General features: G+C 38.6%; 1 protein-coding gene across 3 annotated transcripts in view; it reads left to right on the top strand.

Annotated features, from left to right (window-relative positions):
- Positions 1-26,225, top strand: part of HHAT (hedgehog acyltransferase) — a 192,205-nt gene that overhangs the window by 112,984 nt on the left and 52,996 nt on the right. For all 3 annotated transcript variants that reach the window (XM_066546472.1, XM_066546470.1, XM_066546473.1), the window contains 2 exons: positions 6,306-6,507; positions 21,025-21,169. In XM_066546472.1, coding sequence (XP_066402569.1) covers positions 6,306-6,507; positions 21,025-21,169 — 347 coding nt within the window. The remainder of the gene's footprint in view (positions 1-6,305; positions 6,508-21,024; positions 21,170-26,225) is intronic.

Below are 26,225 nucleotides of genomic sequence, written 5' to 3'. Positions count from 1 at the left end.
CCACCCAGTAGCTGAGCTGTAGGTACTTAACTCTAGGTTGTCTTGGCAATAATATCTAGGCGTCTACTGTCAGCAAAATGTTTGGGGTGCTGGTTTGAACTTAATGCTGTAGCCAGTCTTTTGGCTCTTGGGTCATCTGGAAGCTCTCCCATTTCCATTCTGATCAAAGGCAGCTCACTGGTAGTTTTGCACTTGACTGCAAACAGGTGGTTATAGGCAGGGTTTCTTTTCTTTCCTAGATACAGCTGGAAGAAAACTAAACACAGCAGTCCACCAGTAATGAAACTTTTTCCATTAGAAGGAAATATTATGATTTAGATTAAAATTTCATTTTAAATAAATGAATCTCTTTGAAAACATGAGCATCCTTGGAAGAGTGAATTCAAAATGATTTATTCAGTATTCTGCAGTTACCTGCCCTTGACATATGGACTCGACTTATTTTTTGTGTTGAAAGCAAGGGAAGAAAAGTACTTTAAACACTTCTCAGTTTTTTGGTAGGAAACGTCACACTCAATCTTTGCTGGGAAACATGCTAACAGTTATGAAGTGAATGAGAATTCAGGTCATATTTGTAAAGCTGAGTGTTCCTGCATATGAATATTCTCATTAATGCTTTGTAAACCAAATGGACTTAATTTCTCATTAAACATTTTTGTGGTAATGCAACAAGACTTGCCTGCAGCCAACATCAGCCTAAATATTTTAAAGGATCTGCATTTGTCAAGGTCTCTAAACATCAGGTTAAGCTGGTGAGGTGAGAGAGTCTCTTATAGAGCTTAAAAAGCTTTACCAACAGCCAGCAAAATTGCTAGGCTGTGAGAAATGGAGTTAACAGAATAAGGCTTAGTCTCCTAAGAAAACTTTGCAAATGGTATTCCAAATATCTCTGGTTATTTCTTTATTTCAGGTGCAAATATGAGTGGCTCAGCCTTCAAAGTCATGTTTATGGGAGATGTTTCTGTGATTTAAAACAAATTATTCCTGTAGGACCCAGTCTTGCAAAGACTTACAGGTGTGCTTTATTTATGCACTCTGTGTAGCTCTGTTCAAGTCAGTGTCAGCTTGAAGTGACAAAACAGGAATCGTGAGAACTCAGCCACAAGGAAGAATTTGCAGAGCTGCACCTGACATCTTTTTATTATGCAGCAGAAAAAAAATCAATGGTTTAAGGCCATGTAGAGAGTATTAAAAACAAATGAATTAAGGAAGCCCAGCACCAGCATAATGCTGCCTGGACAAGATTTTTCACACGTGTCCACAGAAGAGCACCCTCCCTGTACAGAGCCTAAGGGGTTTCTGGTGTCAGGATGCAAGATGAAAACTGCATTATTGCTTTTTAAACTTTTGCTGTGTTGTCTCTGTAATTGCCCAATTCAAAACCCTATGATGGTCACACACTTAACCCTTGAATGCTTTGAAACTCACAGACACATTGGAATGTTGCCTGAAATAAAACACAAAATCCTCATATATTAATTGTATTTACTTTGCCATTGCAAGCAAATTAACTTTTCCTTTTTTAAAAATTTTTTTACCTTTCACCTCATTCTGGATTAAATGTTCCAAGATCAATGCCTAAGAGAGGGAAAAAAATAATGCATAGCATGCACCTTGCAGTGTTACCTTACTTCAGGAGGAAATTCAGGCACATGTTGAAGAAAGGTCCTGGACAGAGCAGCAGTTAAACGGATGCTTTACTTGCACTTTCTTCAAAATCTAAATATGTTTAAAATTACATGTGCAAGTAAGAGCAGTATGTGGAAGTCTCAAGGAATAATAGCCCTCCTGAATGATTCTTAACTGGTTAAAAATGCTTCTTTTAGAGGTCTTCTGAAGTTACCAGAATAAAAACTTTGTAATGTAGTGTATTTTTCAAGGGAATGGTTGTCAGATCTCTTATGATTGTTCTGGAGATTACCACTTCAAGAAAACTAACAAAATGGTTATTGGATTTAAAAGGTATTCTCTGTAAGTAAATGTCACTTTTAAATACTTTAGCTATTATGTTTGTGTTTGCATTACTGTAGGGATTTAAATGGCACCATTTGCATATTTTATCCAATTCTCTAATGTTCACTTAGTGAGTTAAAATGAAGATAAGTTGTGTAAATGAAGCAGCTTGCTGGCTGTGGATAAGGTAATTTAAACCTGGACTAACAGTAATGCACTTTGGGGAAGACACATACAAAGTATGCTTTGTTTGTGAAAGCAGCATGTTTAATTGCATGTAAGTTTTAGTTTAAATCGAAAGAGAAATAGAAAGGTAGAAAACACAGAAATATGTTTAAGACTGACGTCTTTGCCTTGGGAGGGGAAGACTGGGAATGTATGTTTAGTCATGTCAGGTGTGGGGGTGTGCATGCAAATAATTTTTACTATATAACATTCTCTCAATATTTATGTGCTTCTAGCACACCCCAAATGTTTTGGGATTCTAATGACATGGAGTTCTCTTCCCCTTCTCTCCATGTTACGTGCATAACTTTTTCTTCTGACAGCATGAAGTATCTTCCTTTGTTGTCCTTAAGGGAGGTCTAGCCAGCCCCAGCCTAGGGGTGGTTGGCAAAGCCTGGCCTGTGGTGTTCCCATGTTCCTCTCTGATAGTCTGCCTAGAAATCACTGTTCCTTCACCTTCAAATATCTCCTTCAAATATCTCTGGCAGTGATTGACTTTTGGCCCCCTAAGTTAATGTTTTATTTTTAAATACTCACCTAGCCTCCTTTTTTTTGGTACTAAGCATTTTTCACAGGTCTAATCTTCTTGTCTGTAAATTTCATGAGTCTTAAGGGGCACCATTGCTGGCCATCCCTCTAACACAGCCTGGAGGGACATGACCAATTACTACCCTCAAATCTACTTAATTCAACATCCTTTTCTCCTTGCAAAATATTTTGCTGCTTTCCTTTATTAGCACACCTTTGGCTTATTTAACACCAAGTAACTGCTGAGTTTTCTTTTTCTGTGTGTGAGTTAAGATAAATTTGTTGTATATTGGTGCCACATTTTTCAGCTTTTCTGCCCTCCTTACACTTGTAGAATAAATATGTCCTCTGTTCAAGAGCTGTTAAGAAACTCTACTACAAGGGTGTTCCTTTGAGTTGAGTTAGGCTGTCATGAGTACCCATGGTTACTTTTATGTGCTAATAGACTCCAAACCAGGGATTTTGAACTTCTGTGTGGATTTTCTGTGATTAGAAATGGGAATAATCTTAAAAGCTGCATGGAAGCTTAAAATGAGTTATTTATGTAATGCTGTTCTACTTATGGTGCAGCAGGTCAGCATGTTCTACAGCAACCTCTCCATTTGTGTAAACCCTGAGTAAAGTACAGGGTTTACAGTACAAAGGGACTACAGGGAAGGACTGCAGGTAGATAGAAGCATTGGTAAGAAAAAGAAAAGTTAGGAAGCATGCAGATATAAAAGACATCGATTTGTAGTAGCCATTACCCCTTAAACTCTTCCCCTGCCTCCTTCCTTCCCTCCTCACAGATTTTCTTACTGAAGTGGAAGGCAGCACAACTTTCTGAATGCACTGTAAGAGGTTCCTTTTCTTCCCTTGGGGAAGGGTGAACGAGGGACTGTGTAGGGTGTAGCTGCTGGACAAGGTTAAACACAACAAATTGTTAGTTACAAGCTGTGTGTTGTGTTGTAGATAATACAGAACTAATACATTTCTTCTGTCATCTGGCTTAATAATGGTTTTCCCGGGGTTATTCTCCCTCACACTTAAGTGTTTATGCAGATTTTGGTAATCAAATGTGTATTCTTCTGTGTAAACGTACAGGGGAAGTATAGAGGAATGAGATTCTAAACTACCAGGTTGCTCTAAAATAAGCAAAATGCATCTTTGCAGCAATGAGAGTTCTGGCATGGTTGTTTTGCAAGCCAGTTTTGGCTGTTGGAGTGTTTTGGTAATGAGAGAGCACAAAGTGCCTGGTGTTGGGCCAGGCTCTGCCCCTGCAGAGCTGCCTATTGCTTGAAGGCAGGCCTGCCAGTGCAGCAGGGCATGCACACCCACACCACTGGGGAGGATGTGCATGGATGATAAGGCAGCAAGTACTTTTTTCCCCTGATGTGTTCTGTAATGTAGCAATGACTTTTTCACATGATTTTTCTGAGTGAAAAATACAGGAATTTACAGAATTGCTCTTCACTCTGTTCAAGAGAAATGACTCAACATCTATCAATCCTTTATAATCACTGTAAAACTGCCCTGACAGGGGAAGGCAAGACACATGATCTGAGAGTGGTCACTGCCCTTGTGACAAGGAATGGAGCCAGCTGCCTGTCCATTTCCTCATGGCACTAGCAGGGAAGGAGAGAGGCCTTGCTTTCTGCTTTCCATTTCTCCTCTGGGGCAGGGAGGCAGGCTCTCCACAGTGCTGGAGGGGAAGGTCAGAGTGTTAGTAAAGATTTTGTTATTCCTTTTGGCTTCTGTCCTTCTTCAAACAGGTCTTCAGGTAGTGGATTTTCACTTGCACGTTTGCCATCAGCCTCCCTACAAGCTAAAACTTCACTAACCTTTAACATTAATCAGAATTATGAGTTGTTGCTGGTCAATTATCTAGCTGCTGTTGTCAAACACTAAAAATCAGAAAATAGCCTATTTTTCTCTGCACAGTAAGCTGAAAGCCCTTCAGGCCAACCTAAACTGAGCTGCAATTGGAAACAAATGTGTTGATGCTGCTGAGCTCTTCCTGGCAATGCCATTGCCAGTGGAGGCTGCCTGTGCAGCTCTGCTCTCTTTACCCTCTGTGCCACAGCCCTGCAGGACATTCACTGCTTGCAGACTGCTAAGATAAACCCCTCTGCCTTTAGATTAATGGATTGCAATTGCAAGTGTCTGTTCAAACATAGGAAGGGGAGAGAGAAGAAAAGCACAACATAAATAGAAACTGTGGATCTTAATTTCTATTTGTTTTTCATATGCTTAGTGAAAAAGCACACCTATACTGAAAAACATGTAATCAGATGTGCCCTGTAGCAGATTGAATTAAAAAGGTATATTGATGTTATGCTAAGAAAAAATTTAGAGCATTTGACACTTGTTTTTTTAATGACTTTTTGTTTACCCTTTAATTATGTTCATCACTGTATTTTATCCCATTATTTATTTTATTACTTCCTAACATTAGGAATAAGCAGTGTGTTAATTTCCCTTTTAAATTTTTAAAATGATATTTATCCCTGAATGTGAAAACTGATAACTAGAGATAAAAATTTCACTGGAAAATACAAAAATCCCTGAATTATCTTAGCAAGTAGGAGTAGTCTCAAATATGAGTACAGATATGCCAAAGGAATGACAGCTGAGGAGAGCTGTCACTGGTGGTTCTCAGATACCACATCTCCTTACTGGTACCCATGAGCTGGGTGGTGACTCCCCTGCCTGATGGGCTTCTTCAAAGTGTTGACAGAAACATGCAACTCTTTCCGACAGTGTCTGGCCAGTCGTCATGCCTTAATCAGAAAATGATGGGAGTGGATGTAGCTCTTCAGGCTGGAAGTGAAATGACCCACAAAATAGTGTCAGCTTTCAGAATCCCATTGCTTCTGGTATTTTTTCTGAAGCAGCACTGTTTTCTGGACACTTATAAGCATCAATTAATGACTAAGGTTATGACTCCTGAGTTCAGTTTAAATGCAGAATATAATTGCATGGAGACTGTTTCATATGGGTTTCCAGGCCTTTTTGGTATGAGTCCTCCAAAGGTCATCAGACTGACATGATCCTGAGAGTGTAACAGAAGAACCAGATAGGAAGTATTTACAGTTCACATAATTTTAATGAAATATTTTAAAGGAAAGAAATTACAACCTTTTAGTAATAAAGTATGTTTGCATGCATCTACATTTCTGACATATGGGAAACAGTCTATGGGTTGTGACTGTATGTGACTTTTTATAATGTTTTAAATTTTTTGTTAATAATCTTATAATTTAAATTCATATGGAGATTACAGGTAATTTCTGTAGCTGACTTAGAACTATTCCAATTTTAAAAAATCAAATATTTTCTATTTGCAGTTTTGAGAATATAGTTTGTGCTATATATTTACCTAATGCAGAGTTCCCAGGACCACAAAATTGTCCCTTTGCCAAATGGTACATGCACATGTTTCATGAAGTGATCTACAGCTTTGCAGAAAATAGGGCAAGCTCTGTAAATAGAGCATGTCAGGTAGTTTTTTCACATTCTTTTCTATGCTACAAATTGGCACATTTGTTCTGTGGTGGATGTTTTTCTGAGATTTCAGTGAAATCTCTAACAGCTCTGCTTGTTTGTCATTTCACCTACAGGTACATTTATGTTCCAATGGGAGGATCTCAGTCCAGTTTGCTTGGAACACTGTTATCTACAGCCCTCACTTTTGCCTTTGTAAGCTACTGGCATGGAGGACAGAGTTATTTGTGGTACTGGGGTGCACTTAATTGGCTTGGAGTAATTGTGGAGAATGGCACCAAGAGGATACTTTCCATTTCAGTTATTCAAGATTTAATTGTAAGTTGAATCTTTCTCCATTTCATGTTCTTGTTTCCTGGCTCCATGCTCATTTGAAGTTGCTGGTTACTAGTTTGGTTTAACCAAGATTAAATAATGGATAACAGATAGAGTTAGGATTCCCTTGCCCACCCTCCAGTATCTGAGGTAATAATAGTTCATATCACTTTGCAATGTAGCAGCAAAGCAGATGGTGAAATATGCATGGTCTTAAAAGCTTCCTCTGCAGTCCTAGAGTAAGCAAATGCTTGTCACGTTGTGTAGGGATGAACAGAAGCCAGTTTTAACATTTGTATTCTGATTTCACTCAGGATGGCCTTAAAATATTCATCTTCACTAAAATTAGGAGTGTATGTTTCTAACCATGTGTTTCCCGGACAAATGTGTGTGTAGCAGCTGCTTGCATCTGGGAACAAGCTTACATTGGGAAATCTTATGCCACTAAAGAGCCAAGTAAAGAAAACGTTATTTTGCCTTGAAAACCTCTGATATTTTCATTTTGCTTACACTTTTGACCTTCATGCTGTAATTTCCAAAGGACAAAATTGACTTTGACGTGCAATTAGATGCAAAACTCCCTACTTTAATTTTGATGGTCATTTTAATCTGCAGGTTTGCTCACTACTAAATCCCAAATCTTCTAATAACTGTTTGTAAGACTAATTTTTATGTCTTGCTTCCTTACTAGTGACAATTGCACAGAATTCACACTCCTGTGTATTGTTGTTTTGGTGAAGAGTCAGTCTGCAGCCTGATGGAGTCCTGATGCTCAAGGAATGATGCTTGTTGTCCATCCTACCTATTTCAGTTTTCACTGTTGTGGCATCCTGTGTGTGGCAGCTGATACAGCTCAGTAATTGTAAAAACTGGCTCAAGTAGCCAGTGCTACCTTACATCACCCAATTGTCCATCACTGCAATTTCAGTGATAGTCTGGAAGCAGATTTTTACCTTCCTAGAGAATGAATTTATCAGATCCATAAATCCTCCCTCTAGGGGGAAACTGAGCTTCACCATCTGACCAGCTGCATATGTTTGTCTCTGGACTGCAAGACAGCATAGTTTTTTAGGCATCCAGCTATAGGAGGAAATAAAAGTGTAGGGGCTTGCTTTTTGTGTCTGATGTCACTGTATTAGAAATTTTAATAAAACTCCTAGGGAATTGAGTTCTTAAATATCATAGAAATTATAATGATAATGACATTATAAAGGTGAGGTTATATATGTTGGATTAATTTCTAACACGTAGTTCTAATTACAGTTAACTGATGCTGGCAGTAGGCTTATTTTTGTATAAATTAAATCCCTAACCAAGTGCATTTTACCCCTTTTCTCCACCTTGTTTTCATCCCTTGTTTTTAAAGGCCTATCCAGTGTCTTCCACATTTCCTTTGTTTCTCATTTCTATTTAGAAATATGGTTGCAGACCTTCTTTAGAAGACCCTTTCATATCTTTTCCTGAAATAAATCTGAAGCCAGAATTTTTAATATGCATAGTTTTGGCATCTACATGAGTGCATGAGGCAGATCTCACTGCAGCTATGGCTGAGTTATGATTTGCCTTGTGCCTTGAAGGTTTCTCTGCAAGAACATGAGCTACAAACCACTCATTGTTGCTCTCTCCTCACTCTTCTAACTAACTCCCATTTTCTCCTTGAAGGCTGATGCTGGGGGGCAGATGAGTGGTTGGACTTTGCATTTTCCTTATCAAGGGATGGAGTGCTATGACATTCTCTGAGATGTACCACATTTAAAAGAAACTGAAAATTTCCCAGTGCCCTGTATAAATTTCCTCTTCCCCCTTTTAATCTGTTTCTTGGAAACATTCCTATAATCCTGTCTTGCTGAGGGGTGTGCTGCAAGTCCAATCACTGTGGTGTTGAAGACCCTCTTCTGGGGGATGGGTTTTTCACTTAAATTTCATCTGTTGACAAGCTGAAATCCTTTGCATTCTTGTGCTTCACTCAGTTGCTGTGTTGGCTCTTGAGAGCTATTTTTGAAAAAGAAAGTCTATTTTTGTCTTCAGAATAGCAGATGAGTTTTTGAAAAAATACAGAGCACAGGTTTATGCTTTTTTTAACCCATTCTGTTCAGCAAACCTCCTCATATATTATCCTTAAAGCTGAGATATATAATTCAGTTGAGCAGGTGCTTAGTAAAATAAATCTAGAGGTATAAGTTTAATTTGCTTCTGTTTTTAAGATTGAATTAATCACTAAGAATACCAAGAATAGTATCAAAACTGCCTGGTTTTTTTTTTCCTTACTCAATATTTTTTCAATTCTCTTGCAAAGGGAAGATTAAAAATCAAAAAAGAGCATATTTAGTTCTCATCTTTCCCTGAATCTTTGTGCTACCTAAATATATTTATATGTATATATCACCTATATTTATGCAGATTTTACAGTAGTTTCAGTCCCAGCGCTTGAGACCAGCACACTATGAAGAAATCACACTTTTGTAGCAGTCTGACAGGTTTAAAATATTATCTCAGGCATATTGAGCTAGAATGAACAAAGCAGCACTGTCATTATTTGTGAGAAGTAAAATCAGCATATAAACAAATATATACTGAAAACAGTAAATTCCCTGACCCAAAAAATTGGTTCTGGAACTTTTAATTTGAACTGGTTTCAAACTGGTGCCTGGCTTCCTGCACTCAGCTCTAGAAGAGCTGATGATCTTTCTTACATCCTTTTCAGCTTACACTCCCCTGAACTTTAGTGTTTCAGTAAGTTGTGTGAGGAGAAGTTATCTCCATGTCTTTTTTTCCTTATTGGTTACTTTTTAGTTCTCAGTAAATTAGAGCTGAATTAATTAACTTTTTTGGTTTTTTCAGCAAAATGTTGTATATAAAACAACAATAAATTCTAGGCTTCCTAAGATAGGGTGAATCTGGGAACTTTATATTAATTGGGAGAAGTTTCATTGTGTTTTTGTCAGATCTTTTTTTCCTTTCTTTTTCAGCTGATATTTAGATCTGTGCTGAGCAAGGTGGTGCTTTGCTTCACTGTTTCTGTATTAATTTCTTATGGATGAACAGACTCAAGTAGTAACTCATTTGAAATCAATGACAGAATTTGTATTGACTTTCAATAAATAATGTGTCTGATTTATGAAAGAAAATGCTAATGGCTAACATTCTCCCAGTGATTTCAAGTTTTTCCTTCTCTTTCCTTAAGGAAAATTATCTATAGAAAAGCAGATCTTTAAAAAAATTGGATTTTTGGTATAAAAATAGATTTAGAATGAGTTACACCTTAAGAGTAGCTGGCAACACCTTTAAATCAATGGCTTTTTGAAAAAGAAATATGGGGAGATTATCCAAAAGGAAGATGTAGCAAAGGGAGTAAAGCTGACAGATTGATAAAATTAATGTTTTAATCTAAATTGAAATAGCAACATTTATCTTTTTAGTTCTTCAGTTAAGTGAAAACATGTCATTCAGTCTAGTAAGATTTTTTTAAATTGAGACATAAAGATCTCTCTTCTGAAAATCATACTATGATGAATTTCTAGTTTAAGGTTTTATTTTTGGATTTATTTGGTAAGAAACTTAAATACACCATAAGCAATTCATTTTGGGAAACCAGCTACTTTTAGGTATGGCATATTTTAAATTTTTACTATCCTTGTAAGTGTTTTATTTTTTTGAAGTATAGAATACTTTCATTTCTACATTTTCATTTATGGCTGCAATGAGGTGCACTAATTAACTCCATTCCAATATGCTGTCATTTCCTACTCAGCCCCACTCAGCCCCCCTTTGCAAAAGGGGAAGCATTTTATATGATGTCCATGTTTTTCTTAGTGGTTTAGATTAGACTTCGTTAGTGTGTTAGATTCCCCAGAGAAATGAACTCCATACATTTGTCTCTGTAGTTAAAAGATCACCATTATTTTGTGCACCAAAGATGGGGTCAATGACAACTGGTATCCTCAGCTTTCCAGAAAGCAGAATTTTAGATGATTTCCATAGTTTGGATGAAGTGAGGCGTTTTTTGGCTGATTTTTTTTCCTCTGCTTAATTTTGTTTGTCCTATTTGTTCTGCTAGATGCGTTAAACTTTCTACATTTATTCATAGCAAGTTTTGCATTGTACAGTGATCCTGCAGACAGCTGGTGTGGAGCATGGAAAGGTTCTGACTAGTTAGCCTGACTTCTGGTTCCACAGGGAATTAAGCTGATCTAAAAGCTCATTGCTGTTGAAGGGGGAAAGGTTTAATTTCTTTTTCCTCCCTTCCTTGCAGTCTCACCTCTTCCTCCTCCTCACGCCTTCCTGCTGGAATCTTTGCTCAGCTGATCTAGTTCTTTATGCCTGCAGAAAGCTCTACTTCCTTGGGTTGTTTTATTGCTAGATGCTTTAGCTCATGGAGAGGAATCTGAAAAGTTCCCAAAGCAATGCAGTGAAGAGACAAAAGCCAAGGAAGGGAAATGGGAGGGGAGGAGCTCAACTACTTGGAACCTCCCATTTGTAAAAGTGCATAAACTGTGGGGTAGTAGACTGAACCTCTGTATTTCAGAGCAGTGAAACAAAGAAGCTGGTTGGGTTCTGCTGCATTAATTACTCAGGTTATGCTAGGGCACACATTCAGCCTGACCAAGATGGAAGTGCCTGTGTATTTCACAACCATGTACATATTCAATGTATGTGTCCTATATACATGAAAAAATGAGTAATTATTTCCTTTCAATCTTTTTGCAAATATAACTCACTTTAAACTACCATGAGACAGTAAAGTTTCCTTTTTCAGTAGAGACAAGATCTGACTAAACATTATGAAGTCATTTGAGGGAGGTGTGTTTGTTGATTACCTTGAAAGATTAAATCTTTAATAAGATCTCTGCAATAAATAAAAACCCTAACAGCTGTTCTTCAGCATGCACTGGGCTTTGATCTTCCTCTTTCTTCATTTGGTGGAAAAAGTACTTATATCTCTTGTAAACTATTGTCAAGCCAGTCTGGCCTTTTTTTTTTCCAATAATTTTATATAATTCTTACACATTTTTATTGCAGCACAGTGATTTGGTTAAGTGAAAAGCATTACCAATGATACTTGCTTCATAACATCTTTATGTACTTGCTGTAGAATTGTGTTTGAGTTTGTTGCTGCACTTTCTAAGAATGAACAAATTCCCTTAAGCAGACTCTTATTCTCTTATGCAGAATTGTTTTTTGAGAGTAGGTAACAACTATAGTGTCAAAACCCAGACTAGGGGAAGGGGCTTGCCACTCACTCCCTACTGCCCACCCATATCATTGCTCTAACCAGAAATCTTTACTATCCAAAGTAGAAATACTCTGACTCAAAATAGGTGGAAACTTTTTCTTCTAGATGTGAACATTAGTCAGGGCAGATATGTGACTACTGGTCTTTGATACTCAGAAGCAGCAAGCTGAGTCAAGATGCTCTTCTGTACTGAGATGCTGAATGACCATCAAAGGTAAATATCGGTTGCCTGGTGCATCCTAGTCAGTCCAGTGACTTCTAGCTTTACTAACAATAGTTCTGAGTCAAGCAATTCTTGCCATGTTTCTGCTTTTGCTTGATTTTATTTTTTCCTCTCTTCTCCACCCTTCTGTGGTAAGGTTTCATTTGTCTTAATGGAAGTAAATCCCATAACCTTTGAGTGCCCTGCTAAAAAGTGTCACACACTTGCATTGTGGCACTGGTTTTCTTTGCTGAGGGATCTTCTCATCTCAAACTCAGTAACAAAGACTGAAAATGTAGTAGAGGGACAAGCATATGCACTGTGATACAGAATTCTGTGTGGTGAATGACAAAAATGACTGCAGAAATAATTCAGAGAGAATATTTTATTGTTTTCTAGCTTTTGAGGCTTTTTTTGTCTATCTTTGCAAGAAATATTATTTTTGATGCCAGAAGTGGAGAAACCACTGTGATTTCTCTGATATGGTTACTGCTCTGCTCCAGACAACAATGTCAGCTGGCAAGCCCCTGGCACAGCTGATTGGTTGTCATAAAAAAAACCCAAAAACCATTTATCCCACCTACCGTCATTATTTACTTCCTCTTCCGTTTTGGAGACATTGGGCAATTTTCTGGTGCTAGGTCATTAATGCTGTTTTAAAAGCAACTAAATCATGCCACAGTGGAGAACAAGGCAGAATGATGCTGGTTATGTGCTTCTTTGTTACTGTTACATGAATACAGCCTCCCTATGTGGTTTGCCTCAAAAATGAGTCCAGGCAATAGATGTCAGCAATTTCAGAAATAGGAGTTAAAGTCCTGAGGAGTGGTTGCACTCTGTTCTTCCTGCTCTGCCTTGAGCTACAGAACATTGCTGCAGGGAAAGAATGGTCTTTATTTGCTGGGAGTGTTTGTCAAATGTCTCCATAGGGATTATTACTGTGTATTATTTATTTGGTAACATTCATAAGGGGCAAGATCAAAATTCAGCACTAATGATTGGGGAAGTTGGATCCCTTCCCAAATGGATTACAATTTAAAAGGTAAAAATGTTAAAATGTGGATGAGAGAACTGAGAGGACAACATGGGCAGAATGAGAACCCAAAGAACAAAAACAGGGATGTCAAGGACCTGGATGCAAAGAGTGCACAAATCTCTCGATCAGTGAGAGCTGAGACACATTTACAGGAGTATGAATACTGCCATTACTTGGCTAAATTCCCTGCTGTAAACATAAAACAGAAAAGAGGATGGTGAATTTCGGTGCTGTTCACTTTGCGCTTTTCACAAGCTGCCACTTAAAAAAGAACAAATGGGCAGGTTCTTTGAGAGTGAAGAGTTAAATGTAGAAGTACAGAAATTTCCTTGTGTGTATGTCAAACTTCCACACATGCATCTGTAAGTGTAGTGGATACATACGAGCTGGTAGGAGGCTTTCTTCAAACAGAAGGGGGAGTTGGCTCTTTGCTGAGAGATGCTATAAATGTAGATCTTTTGGAAAATCTAAAAATGAAATGGTGCTAGTGCAAGACAGCGTTTTGTTGAGTGAATGTTTAGTAAGACATCAATAGAGAAGATGAGTATCTTCTCAAATACTATATATAGCATTTATTCCTAAATTCAGAATCAAGTTCTATTTGTGAAAATAGATCTTAACTGACAGCTGCTTGATTTTAATTGTGTGATCCTCTTTTTATAGGAGTTATGTAGGGAATTACAGGTTGTTTGCATCATCCTGTCTCTTGGAAAAATGCTGTCAGTTCCTGCTTTTGTGTGTGAAGCTTCCAGGAGCTAATTTTTACCTTTGCTTTGCAAGGAAAGTATATAACTTGAGAAGAAATGGGATATGACCTCAAGCCACAGTTCAGGTTGGGCAGAAGAGAGGGAAAAACTGCAAGCAAGATGAAATGCCAGAAAAATTAAGCAAACTGAAGTAAAGGGGAAGTTTCTGGGTTAGAGTTAGGTGAAGAACAGAACAAACAGGAATGATTGCCATGATTACTGAAGGGTACAGTGTATGTTGATGAGGAAGTAAATTTATTCTTCTGCTTAGTGTGGAAGTTATTGATGGATAAGATCTGGTAGCACATCTTGTTCACTTTCCTCTTGCAGGCCTGTTCTTATCTTGGTACATTGCAGCCCTGGGGATTCCACAATTTCTTTTAGATGATTTCATAAATTAATATTTTGTACATGTGTTCAACCAGAATTCTTTATTTTTGTTGCTCTTCCCTTCTGTGCTACAGTCTCTACTCTTACTCTGTTGAACATCTGTCCCTCAGCTTCAGAGTGCAGGAATGTGTACCATATTGAGATGTCAGGCTCTCATGAGCTGCCTTTCCCTGGCTCCTGTTGATCTTCAAGCACAACTTCTGTAATCCTTAATGAGCACGTGTAATCCTTCCCTTTGTTTCTGCAGTCTCCCAAACTCACTTCTGTCGCTATGACCCATTGCCCACTGACAATGTGTATTAACAAACATAAGATGCTCCATTGCTTGGACCCAGCCCATCTTTATTTCTACTGCTCACTTTAAAAATTAAATAAATTGACATTCTGTTTGGCAGAGCTTTGTCACAATTTTCAGCCTTTCCTCCGTCCCATCTGCTCCCCCAGCTGCTCAGTCACACCCTGCCCTCCATTTTCAGTCTGCAGATAGATAAAATAACCAGGAACTGTTAGTCAGGATGTGTCGCCTCCCTTCCCACTGTCCCATCTGCTCCTCGCTCTCTTTCAGCTTTTCACCCATGCTCCTGGTTTCTGCTGTCCTGTTATTTTTGGCAAATGGCTGCATTGCGGATGACCCAGATTCAGGATATTTATTAGGGTGTTCGCTCTTGCCGTAATGTGGTGATTCTTGGTGTTCAGGGGCATTGAAGAGTTGGCTTGTCATTTACCTGAGCACATTTTCTGAAAGAAAGCGCTTGAGGAGGGCTGCCACCTTTAAGATTGATTGAGTGGTATCCCTTCTGTCAAAAAGTATGGATGTTGTGAGGGGGGCTTAGTTCTTTAGTGGAGGGTAAAAACTGAAGCTCAGAAAATTGCACTAGTAAAAAGAGCTTTGAGGTTTTTTCTAAGCTCTTTACTGATATGCATAAGAACACCACCTGTACCCCTCCTGTACTGGGCAGTTCACATCCATCCATCCATCCATCCATCCATCCATCCATCCATCCATCCATCCATCCATCCATCCATCCATCCATCCATCCATCCTCGCAGAAATCCTTGTAAACCCTAAATAACAGACGGTTGCAAAGAAGGTTTAATTTTGGTTTTGTGACGTAAAGATGAGTCAACCTTGCATCAGATTTTAAGCATTGTTTGTCTAATAAAAACCTTGAGGAAATTGAAAGGATGGAATTGTAGGAAGCACACTTAGTCTCCTCTCATACACCAGGAGAGGCAATGAAAGATAATGCAGGACTAGGTGTTATTTTCATGGTAGTTAATTTGCTTTATTTCTCCAATACAATAAATAGTGCAGTTTCTATATCTTATTTGGCTGATAGGTTTGAGTGGGAGAGAATGAAGTCTGTAGAACGGATAGTAATAAAATATTGTATACTTTTAAAAGAAGAAAGTTGTTCTAGGTTATTTTGATCCTTAAAAAACAAAGGCAGATGAAAATCTCTAGTTTTTCAGTTTGTAGTATCAAGTATGTTTCATGTCACTCTGGTCATAGTATCTGGCAGTCTTCTTCCACAGTGCATATGTTCACATAAGAGATAATTCAGCTGCTTCTCCAATTTTATCACACACTCTTGTTTTACCATGTGCTTGGATCATCAGTTCTCTGGATGGGTAGTTCATAAAGATATAAATGTTGTGAATTTCTGTTTTACTCCATGAATATAGACTCTTGCTTAAATTGCAGGAAATTTAATTCCTTTACATGGGACTTGTTAAAGTATTTTCAGTATAAGCAAGCTCAATAACATCACTGACTTAATGGAGAAGTTTTCTTTAATCTGTCCCAGAACAGCTGTATAAAAGAGATGTTTTGCAAATGCAGCACACATAGATATTTTCCATCTTATGAGTGTTTGCCAGGAAGTTACCAGCTAATGTCTGTCAGGGGAGACTGCCTGCCACTTGTCACTCTGTCATCGAGCTGGGTTTGCAGCATGGTGGCAAACATGTGCCCCTGTTCCTGAGCCCTGCCTAACCCAGTGTGCAGCTGTGGACCTGCTCCCAGAACAAGCCAGTGCAGTTGGATTTGGCAGCTCTCTCAATGAGAAGCCTTTGGGAAATGCCAAATCACCATGATGCTCCACTTTTGCAAGGAAAAGCTTGATTGGTTGGTGTAGGAAAATGTAGGGTTGCTTACCTGATAAAATACTGAGGAATCTATTTCTGTAAAAAACTTCAGTGTGATATTGTGTATGGGACTGCCTACTTTCGACTGCTGTACAGCATTCAGTTTTAGGTGTATCCTCAACTTCATAGAATTACAGAATAATTTGAGTTGGAAGGGACCTTAAAGATCATCTAGTTAAAACTTCATGCCATGGGCAGGGGCACTTTCTATGAGATCAGGTTGCTCAGAAATCCATCCAGCCTGGCCTTGAACAGTTCCAGGGATGGGGCATCCAGAACTTCTCTGGGCAACCAGTGCCTCACCACCCTTACAGTGAAAAATGTTTTTCTAATAGCTAATCTAAAGCTATGCTCTTTCTGCTTGAAGCCACTTTCTCTTGTCCTGTCACTACCAACTTCCATCTGGAAGACTGGATTACTTATCCTGGTCAGTCTTCCCCACAGTGTTTTCTCTGTTGTTGGCTAGCTCCAAGAAATAAATGGATTTACCTGGACCCTCAATTTAATCTTTCCATGCCATTCAGTGCTATCTTTGTGAACACTCCTGTAAAAATGCAAATTTACTGTTGGTAGCTCTAAGTGACACTAGAGAGAAGTTCCTTTGAATTCTGCTCTGCTGCCTGAAGCCACTTCTCCTGCCATGTTTGTGTATTTTGTGCTCATCGAGGTGTAATTAACTTGCATAGCAAATTAAATAAGTATTTTCTCTCTAACTCAAAATTCCACCATGTCCTTTACCTTAACTCTTAATTCTCACCTAAATGTTCTATTCTGGTGTGTGCTGTCTTCATCAGCTTTCTCAAGAGACAGCCATTATATGAGCTTCCCATTTCTGGCTTGGTTTTCTCTTAGAGGCTAAATGTGACATGCATGTGTAAGTGGAAATGGATTTAGGAATGGAAATGTTTGGACTGTGCAGTTTCTTTTCACGCCTGTCTTCCTCTTCCACTCTCAAATGCATAAGATTTGCTTGTCAGGGTACCCTACTACATCATACTGCCATTTATTTTTGTAAAATGGCTGCAAAGGCTGCAACACTGGGAGAGCTCTGATGGCAGCCAGTTTTGTTAGACCAAACAGTGTGCAGAGGGAAGTTTTTCCCAATATCTGGCAAAAATGTCTGAGGCTGATCTTCATGAACAGCAGGAATGGGTTTGGAATAATAACCTGAACTCCATTCAATTCCAGGAAAGATGGCCTGAGCCAATGTTATACAAGTCATCTTCTGTGTCATGCTGCATACAGTTGGCCTGAGTATCATGATAGTATGTCTATTTTTTTTTTGGGGGGGGGGATAGTTTAAGCTACAGTCCATTTATTTCACAATGTGTAGGGGAGGTGGGGATGCTGGTGATTACTAAAAGTGAAGTATGGTAAAGAATTGATGTGAGATTATAAGATGGAACATTGAGGAGAGATGCAAACCAGAGTTTCAGCCAGGCAGCTATGGTTTCATTGTCATTTTAACACAAGATTGTCATTCTGTCTTCTGGCTGTGTTTCCAACAAGGAGGAGAAGAGAGAAAGAGACAGCAGTAAAATCCAGAGAAACACCACAAATCCCTAGCAGTTGTTTATATTGATGTAATGGAGCATATTGTGAAAAGCATTAAATGGCATAATGAAGAGTTGTGGGTGTGGAGAGTTTTTTAAAGTTTGCTTTGATGTAAACAATTAGCTGTACATTCACAAAATTTACAAGCTTGTAAATATTTAAATAAAATTGTTGTTATGAGTTATCTAACCAATGTCATTTCTTTTTCATTGCTAAATAATGCTTTCAGTATATTAATTTGAGCACAGTACCTGCGTGGGTACTTTCCCAGTTAGCTTATTCTAGATGGCTTGAGATGTTTAAGGAAAGTTTTCTTTTTTACTTTTATAGCAGCTGAGTAAAATCTGCATTGACATCAAAGACTGTCAGGAAAATGTTTACTGCGTTTTGGATCAATGGCTAGCCAAGCTAATGGAAATTAGCTACAGCAAAACCCAGTGAAGATTCAATGCTTGTCTAAACTGTGTCTGTCATAAGCTGCTCCTTTATACCTTATAAATGGCTATGGGCTTTTATGGTCTATACTACATTTAACTTGCCTTGTTTAATGTGCAGCACTTCTGTAAAAGGTGATGTACTATATGTGACAGTTTAATTAGTTTTTTTTAGTTACTCTATTCATTAAAACAAAAAAGGTAGCAGAGCTGTTTTAGCTATTTATATTGTTTTAGTTGTACTGCTTTGGGTTGTAAAACAGGCAAACTTTAGAAAATTAACAAGTCTGATCATTACCTTGATGGAAAATGCAGTTCAACACCAGCTGTCTGATGGGTTGTCCATCTCCAATTCTTTCTATTGTTTAGCAGACGATTTTTTACCTTTCCTAATTAGAACTGTTTTTCCTTAGAGTTGACAAGTAAATTTGACAAAGGGAGAGTGAAAGGTAGTTCTGATGATAGAAAATGCCCTATCTGAGCTGTAGCTTAATCCAAGCTACCATGATCATAACTTGTCCTTACTTAAACTTTGCTGTTAACATGGATTTCATAGCAAGGTTTCAAATGTTTTCTCCGTGTGCCTACACTTACACATTCTGAAAAGACATACATTTTTCATGTGTGGGACCATACATTGAAACTATGCCTTTCAGGAATAGGCAAACTTAAGCTGTCCTCTGTGTGTGTGTGAACAGAAGGAGAAGGTATTGGAAGTCCTTGGATAGCTTTGGAGATGTGAAGTACTAGAAAGGGAAAGCTTCTTTCACTAACTCAATTGTCTGTGTCTGTGAATATTTATATAACTTTTATATTCTCTACCTCTTCCTATCATGCCCTAGTTTTCATCCAGAATTTTCAGAGAGAAATCTCAGTCTCTGTTTTCATTCATGACTCTTATTCATAGCATTGTGTGGAAGATTGGCTATTGCTCTATTGTACATACTGACTGATACAGAGCAGTCAAACCTTATCTGTCCTCATTTTTGTGCTGACTCAGACTGACTCATATACTAGATATAGTTCTGACCAAGGCTAAAGTTCAATTTCCCAGAGATTACTTTGCAGTAATATGTTGAAATTGTATTTCTATGCCTGTAACTGTCAATTATTTGAAGATTTGTCTCTTTATAATCTAGCACTTGAAACATTTGTTTTGATGCTTACAGGAGGAGCAATTTAATTGTCTAGAAATGTATTTTTCGTTGTGTTTTGAGCATGTGTTTATGTTGTTTCAGGTATCTGAGCATGAATTCTGGCCTGCCTGTAGCTATTAAGGATTAATTACTGCTCTTTTTTTGGGTTTTTTTTGGTGCTGCAGTCACAAGACTTTGCTTTCTGCAACATCACCATTTATGAGATGAAGGCTGAGCAGTCCCTGATACTTCCCTTATTTTCCATGCCCTGGAAAATGGTCATCATTTCACACAAAGCATTCCATCTTTTGTAAATTCAAGCACTATGTACAGAGGCTTTCAGCCTGGGGCCATAACGTACAGGATATTCTTCCTTGTGTAGTAATGAGACAATATTTCTCGGTGAAGTGCTGTAAGTGTTCTTTAAATTTTCCTCTAGCAGCTGAATAATGGAGGAAGCTAAAACTCCCTCATCCTTCTTTTACCATCTTCTTGCAGTCTCCATGCTGCACACACACCTCAGGCGACAATGCAAAATACAGATTTAGAAAAATGTAAACTATTATATGGCAGAGAGAGACCTCCTTTATTTGTAGCATTAGTACCAAAATATGGGTAATTACACTTCTTGAACATGAGCAATAACATTTGCACTGAAAGAAAATTTGAGGCTGCATATATACATGAACCTTTTTTTAGAGGTATCTATTTGTTAAGAGTCATTGCTATAACCAGATCTAATCTGATCCTAGAGTCTTTCAGTGATGTCTTATTAATCAACCAGAGGATTGATGACTTCTGAAGTTGTTTGATGCTGTTTGCTGTGTACTGAAGGGTTTTACTCGATATTGGATCCTATTGGAAGTATCACCCACCCTAGAACATTGCTACTGCTCACATCTGTCAGCAAAAATTCATCAAGGAGTATATTCTGTAAAATAAGAATTATCCACTGAATGTATGGAACTGTGTCCCATTCTGGGCTCCCCACACCAGGGACGTGGACATGCTGGAGTGAGTCCAGCCAAGGGACTGAGAGTAAAGGGACTGAAACCTCTGATGTAAGAGCAGAAGCTGAGAGAGCTGGGACTGTTCAGCCTGGAGCAAAGAAAGCTCAGGGGAATCTTATCCATGTGTATAAATACCCAACCACAGGATTTTCTAAGTGGTATTCAGTGACAGGACAAAAGGGAGGGGGCATAGACTGAAATCCAACTAAAACATTAAAAATACATTTAAACACAAAAAAAATCTCTTTTAAGGTGAGGAGTTGCCCAGTGAGGTTGGGCAGTCTACATCACTGGAGATATTCAAAACCCAAACAGAGATTCAAAAACCAAACAAAACCCTGAGCAGCCATCTCAAGCTGACCCTGCTTTGATCTCTCTCAGTAACCTCCAGAGGTCATTTCCAGCCATAACTATGATTCAGGACTGCTTTTAGTCAGGAAGCCTTATTCCAACTTGAATGGCATTGGTGAGAGGTTCTGTTAGATATTTTAAAATCTTTGGGATCTGTCCCATAAAGATTTGAACTTCTGTATGAAAGTTGTTTGTTGTAATGGCAATGTCTTTTTCTAATGCTGCTTGAAAATTTGCAGGGATTGTTAACTTCATGGGCACCTTTTGTTTTGCCCCTCAGGAACGTTTCTTCTCGCCAAGATTTCGTCGTCGACTTCATGCTGTCCTAGCATCTGTTAGCACTTCAATGCTGATTTTATCAAATCTAATATTTCTTGGAGGAAATCAAGTTGGAAAAATCTACTGGAACAGGATCTTTATGGAAGGCAAGTTTATTTTTATGTGCTTTCTAGATAACAGAATGTTCCAAATGTTACCTTGGGTGGGCTGAGCCAGGTTTTTCTCTCACTGCACTAACTGGGAATTAATTTTTTTCTGGTCAAAACTATCAAAAAATCTGAGAAAATTCAAATAACTCTGCAGGCTGCATGACTACAAAGAAACATTGCTTTTCTCCCATTCAAGTCTAGAAGGAGGGCTGTCAGGCTTCCCTGACAAGAGAAATCACTGAAGATCAAGTAATAAATCCGTGACAAGCTACCAAGTTGAATTATCTCCCCACTCTGCATTTCACACGCGTCAGTAAGGATGGGCATACTAAAGCTATCTCCATACCTTCTGTGGATGGCTAGTGGATAATATCTGCATAATAGAGCATAATTGAGCAAGCATTCATGGCTATTTTTTTGTAGTGAATGTGATTTCAGGCTGGGGACCTGCTGACTATTGAGGACAAGTGTGGGGACAGGGGAACTTGGGTGACAGTGTCAGCCTGTGCTGCTGCTGAATAAGCAGTATGGGATGTGCTCTGAGCTGACTCAGGAGACAGAGTGAGCTTTAATTGTTTTGCCAGAGGTCAGTGTAAGTAGGACCAGTTTTCTTTTTAGGTTCTTACTGCTGCCAGTCAAATGAAGATCTTGTGGAGGAATATTTCTTCCTCCAGAGGGAAGTACTAATAGGCTTCTGTGCCTAGTAGTGTTCTCTTAAAAAGACCACCACTGTCTATTGCAGTGTTTTCTCCTCTTGTTCCTTTCAATGGCTTAGAAATCAGCCCTGGAGTTCCAAGATCCTACTTAAGCATCCCAAAATAGTGAAACTCTTTAAGAGTAAGTTATATATGAGTGGAGCAATTTATCTTCTGAACTAAAGGAGAAAAACCATTCAAAGAGCTTGAAGGAAGGAACATTTTTAGCATGAAATATAGTGAAGCTTTTTGTTAATACTGGGCAGGAAAGAGGGAGTGCTAGATTTTGCTCTTTAAAGCATAAAATACATGTTTTCTTTTTTTTGAAAAATAGTTAAATTGTTTCCTTCCAGTTGGTTGGCTAATAGTAAAAAATAAGCTGAGAGAAAAATTTGAAAGTAAATTTGAACATCTCTTCTTCTTTATTAAAAGAAAAAAAAGGAGTAGTGACATTATCTAGCCCAGGCTTACAGCTCCATACAAATTATTTCCATAATGCAATCTGTATATTATATGAGAATATGTATCAAGAAAGCATGCCTTCCTTGTTAGAACGGTTAGTGGTTGTGCAGAGGTTTGCAGCTGATGACAGATAATGTTGTATGAAGTATAACAATATTTAATTAAAACAGAATCAATCAATTATTGATTGTGTTTCTAGGTTTGTTTTTTTTCTTGGAGGGGATAGTTCTTTGATCTATTCCTCCTGCACTTGAATACATAGAGTTACTTAAGATTAGGTACCAGTCATCTAAGGCAGGAATGGGAAATTAGTTTAGTCATTTGCATCTTTGTTTCCATGATGTTTTAATCAAATTAACTTTATTTTTAGAACACGAAAGCTTTTGCTTGGCGCAGCTCATACTCCACCAGTAGAAATCTCAGTATTCAGCTTTGTGAGCTTTGCATGCCTCTAGTATTTGATCACTCAGATGCCTGTGAGTGTATTGTTTAACTGCATTGTTGTTCTGACAACTCCCATGTACAAGCTGAAACATCCATGAAAATTTTATTGCATCTACACACCTGATCCATTGTGGTTTTCTTACTGTGGAGCAAATGGGGTGAACTCTGGTGTCACTCCAGGGTGGGGAATGAACAGATCGAGAGCAGCTCTGCAGTGAGAGACTTGGGGGTGCTGGTGGATGAAAAGCTGGACATGACCCAGCAGTGTTCACTGGCAGCCCAGAGAGCCAAATGTGTTTTGGGATGCATCAAAAGGAGCCTGGGCAGCAGGCCAAGGAAGGGGATTCTGCCTCTCTGCTCCCCTCTGGTGAGACCCCCTCCTGCAGTGCTGTGCCCAGCTCTGGGGTCCCCAGCACAGGAAGGACACGGACCTGTTGGAGCAGATTAGAGGGATGGAGCACCTCTCCTGTGAGGAAATGCTGAGAGAACTGGGGTTGTTCAGCCTGGAGAAGAGAAGGCTTCAGGGTGACCTAATTGTGGCCTTCCAGTTCCTGAAGGGAGACTACAAGAATGATGGAGAGGGACTTTTTACAAGAACCTGTAGTGACAGGACATGGGGGAATGGCTTCAAACTGAAAGAGGGTAAATTTACATTAGATACTAGGAAGAAATTCTTCCCTGTAAAGGTGGGGAGGCACTGGAACAGGTTGTCCAGAGAAGCTGTGGATGCCCCATCCCTGGAAGTGTCCAAAGTCAGGGTGAATGGATCTCTGAGTAACCTGGTCTAGTGGGAGAAGTCCCTGCCCATGGCAGGGGGCTGGAACTGGGTGGTCTTTCAGGTCCAGTCCAGCTCAAGTCATTCAATGATTCTATGATTGAAGACCAGTCAAATCCAGAAGGACTATTCAAAACTTGATCTTCAGTTTCAACTAAATTTAAGTGCTGGTCTGTAAGAAAGACAACAAAAATCTACATTTGGAGTGTGCAGTGGTAAAAGCTAAAGTTAAATAAATTTGTTGGTAGTCTGCAGTGTTCTGGTGAATCCAATTCATCAGTATTTACAGACTAAACTAAACACTATAAATATGTATACCCTTTGATCATTCCTTTGTCAGCCCAAGAACAGATGAGATGATGTAGCTACTTGGCTTGAACTCAAGCTTTTGTCTTCACCTTTGGAAAAATTCAGTGGAGTTATGCTTGACTTGTTAGAACTAAGGGTGATGGTGGTGAGTGGGTGTTCTCTTAGGCAGAAGGGCATTTGTGTGGGTTTTTATATTTGTACTTCATTTCTGGTGTGATGCAAGCAATATAAAGTTCCCAAGAGTTAAGATTTTCTTTTGTACATTATGATTCTGGAGAGCTTTGATTAGAACAGATGTTGATATTCTGTCATTGACTTGTGAAAAATAGTCTAGAAATCTGGCAAAGGACCCCCAGAGCTCTTTTGTGTGTAATACCCAAATCTGGTATTGTGATAAGTGAGTCATTTCACTCTGTAGACAAAGCAATGTTACAATGTCCAGTAGGTTACTGAGATCTGCTAAATATGTATCTAGTTGCTTTGAGTCAGTAATTGTTAGCTTTGGGTCAAGAAGAAATAGGATACTCTGAATTTCAGGTTAAAATATTAGAAATAATATTCTCTATTTAAAAGCTTTTTGATCTCTTTGAAATTGACCTTGGTTTAGGAAACCTAAGCAGGGTTTTGCACCACTCTAAAACCAGAGAGTAGACATTTCCATTGGGAGGACATTTCTGCATTCTCAGGAACCCCCCAGCAGGACTTGAGATTGGCTGACTGAGGTGGCAGAGGGCTCTGCAGCACCAGTGTGACATAAAATCCCTCTGAGGTCAGGAACAGAGAGATGTGGAAACAGAACCTCCCATCTGTGCACTATCAGCTGCAAAGAGTAGTCAGTTCCTTTCCTTTGTTCAAATCCCACAGAATTATGTCTATAAAGATCTGTACATGTATGGGTAGGAAAAAACCAGGAGAACAGATGTGTGCTTCACAGTTTGTAAATGTAATTGGCATTTGTAGATCACTAAAATGTAGTCAAGAACATATAGGCTAAAGTCCAGTGATAAAATGCATCTCAGGGCAGAAATCAGATCTGCAGGTTTAGGTGCAACATAAGATGTTGTGTGTGGCATTTTCATGTCTGGCAAGGAAATGAACCTCAGAATATCAGTATTGTAAGGCCCTAAATGCCCAGCATTTCATAGTCAGAAATTAGCAGTTCTGTTGTATAATACTGAAATACAGAGCACTGAGGAGCAGCTTCCTGCTAGCATGTGTGTGACAGTGATGCAGCTTTAAACCAACAAGCTCTTAAAGGAAAGTTTTACTGAAGCTTAAGATGTATGAAATGCACTTCTAGGTTTGCTCTTTGGTTACTGGGAGGGATCTACTCTGTTCTTTTGTAAAGACTGAGTATTGTGAAAAATCTCTACAGTTTTTGGAGAGCGGAGAAGAAAAGATATGGATATTAAAGCACTTAAACCTCAGAGCCAGCACAGTCAGTTCAAGGAGAACCATGCAAGTGGGATACCTTTGTTATCAAAGGTTTGTGAATTGCATTTTAAGAACAGGATTCAGATGAAGTTTCCTGGGATTCTGATTTGACTGATACTCGTTTTGAAGTGCTTTGGCAGTGTTTTCCACAGTTCCTGTACCACAAACAAGGGGAGTCAGTATCTGAGCATGTATTCTTTAGTATTTATTTTGTTTCCTTTTGTGAAAAATAGATTAAATTTATCTGGCTTGAAAAATAATTTTGTGCATCATTAAAATCACTGGTGTCAAAATTATGAGAGCAGAGGTCTGCGTGTCTTGTGTGTATGAATATTTGTTCTTAATTTTGTTCTGAAAATTCTCTCTGTTCTTTCTGTTCAGACAAGCCTCAGTGCTTGTTTCTAAAATGTAATTTGGCCCTGTTATTTGCAAAGAAAAAAGTTCCTATAGCAAGCATTTACTTTGATCTTTCTTAGCAAGAATTTTCTCATGAGGGACAGTGTTACATGTCTAATAAGAAAGTGGGAGAAATGTCTTCTTTGTAACAAACCATTTTTAATCCTGTATTCTCCATAATTAAATAATGCTTCACTTCAAAATGAGATGCTCCAACAAGAAGGATTCTTTTTGGAAGGGCTCACCCCTGCAACCAGCACTGTGCAGTGCTTTTGGTTAAGAGACTGAAATATTTTATCAAGCATGGACAAAGGCATTAGGCTGGGAGGGGACATAAGAGTATTGGGTGATAAAAGTCTAAAATTCTTCCCGGTCTTTTTCTGGTTTACCAGAACAGAGTCCAGATCAAAGAGGAGAGCACACAGTGCATTTCAGGTGTATTTTACTTTAAACAGCTGTCTGAAAATTGGACAGCTGTGATTTAACTTAACTGTAAGCCAGTACTTTAGCTATCCAATTTACCTTGCCAAATTGTGAG

The sequence above is a fragment of the Molothrus aeneus genome, chromosome 3, assembly GCF_037042795.1.
Source record: "Molothrus aeneus isolate 106 chromosome 3, BPBGC_Maene_1.0, whole genome shotgun sequence".
NCBI classification, from domain to species: Eukaryota; Metazoa; Chordata; class Aves; order Passeriformes; family Icteridae; genus Molothrus; species Molothrus aeneus.
Note: the sequence above shows the minus strand (reverse complement) of the source record. Positions and strands in the feature narration are given on the sequence as shown.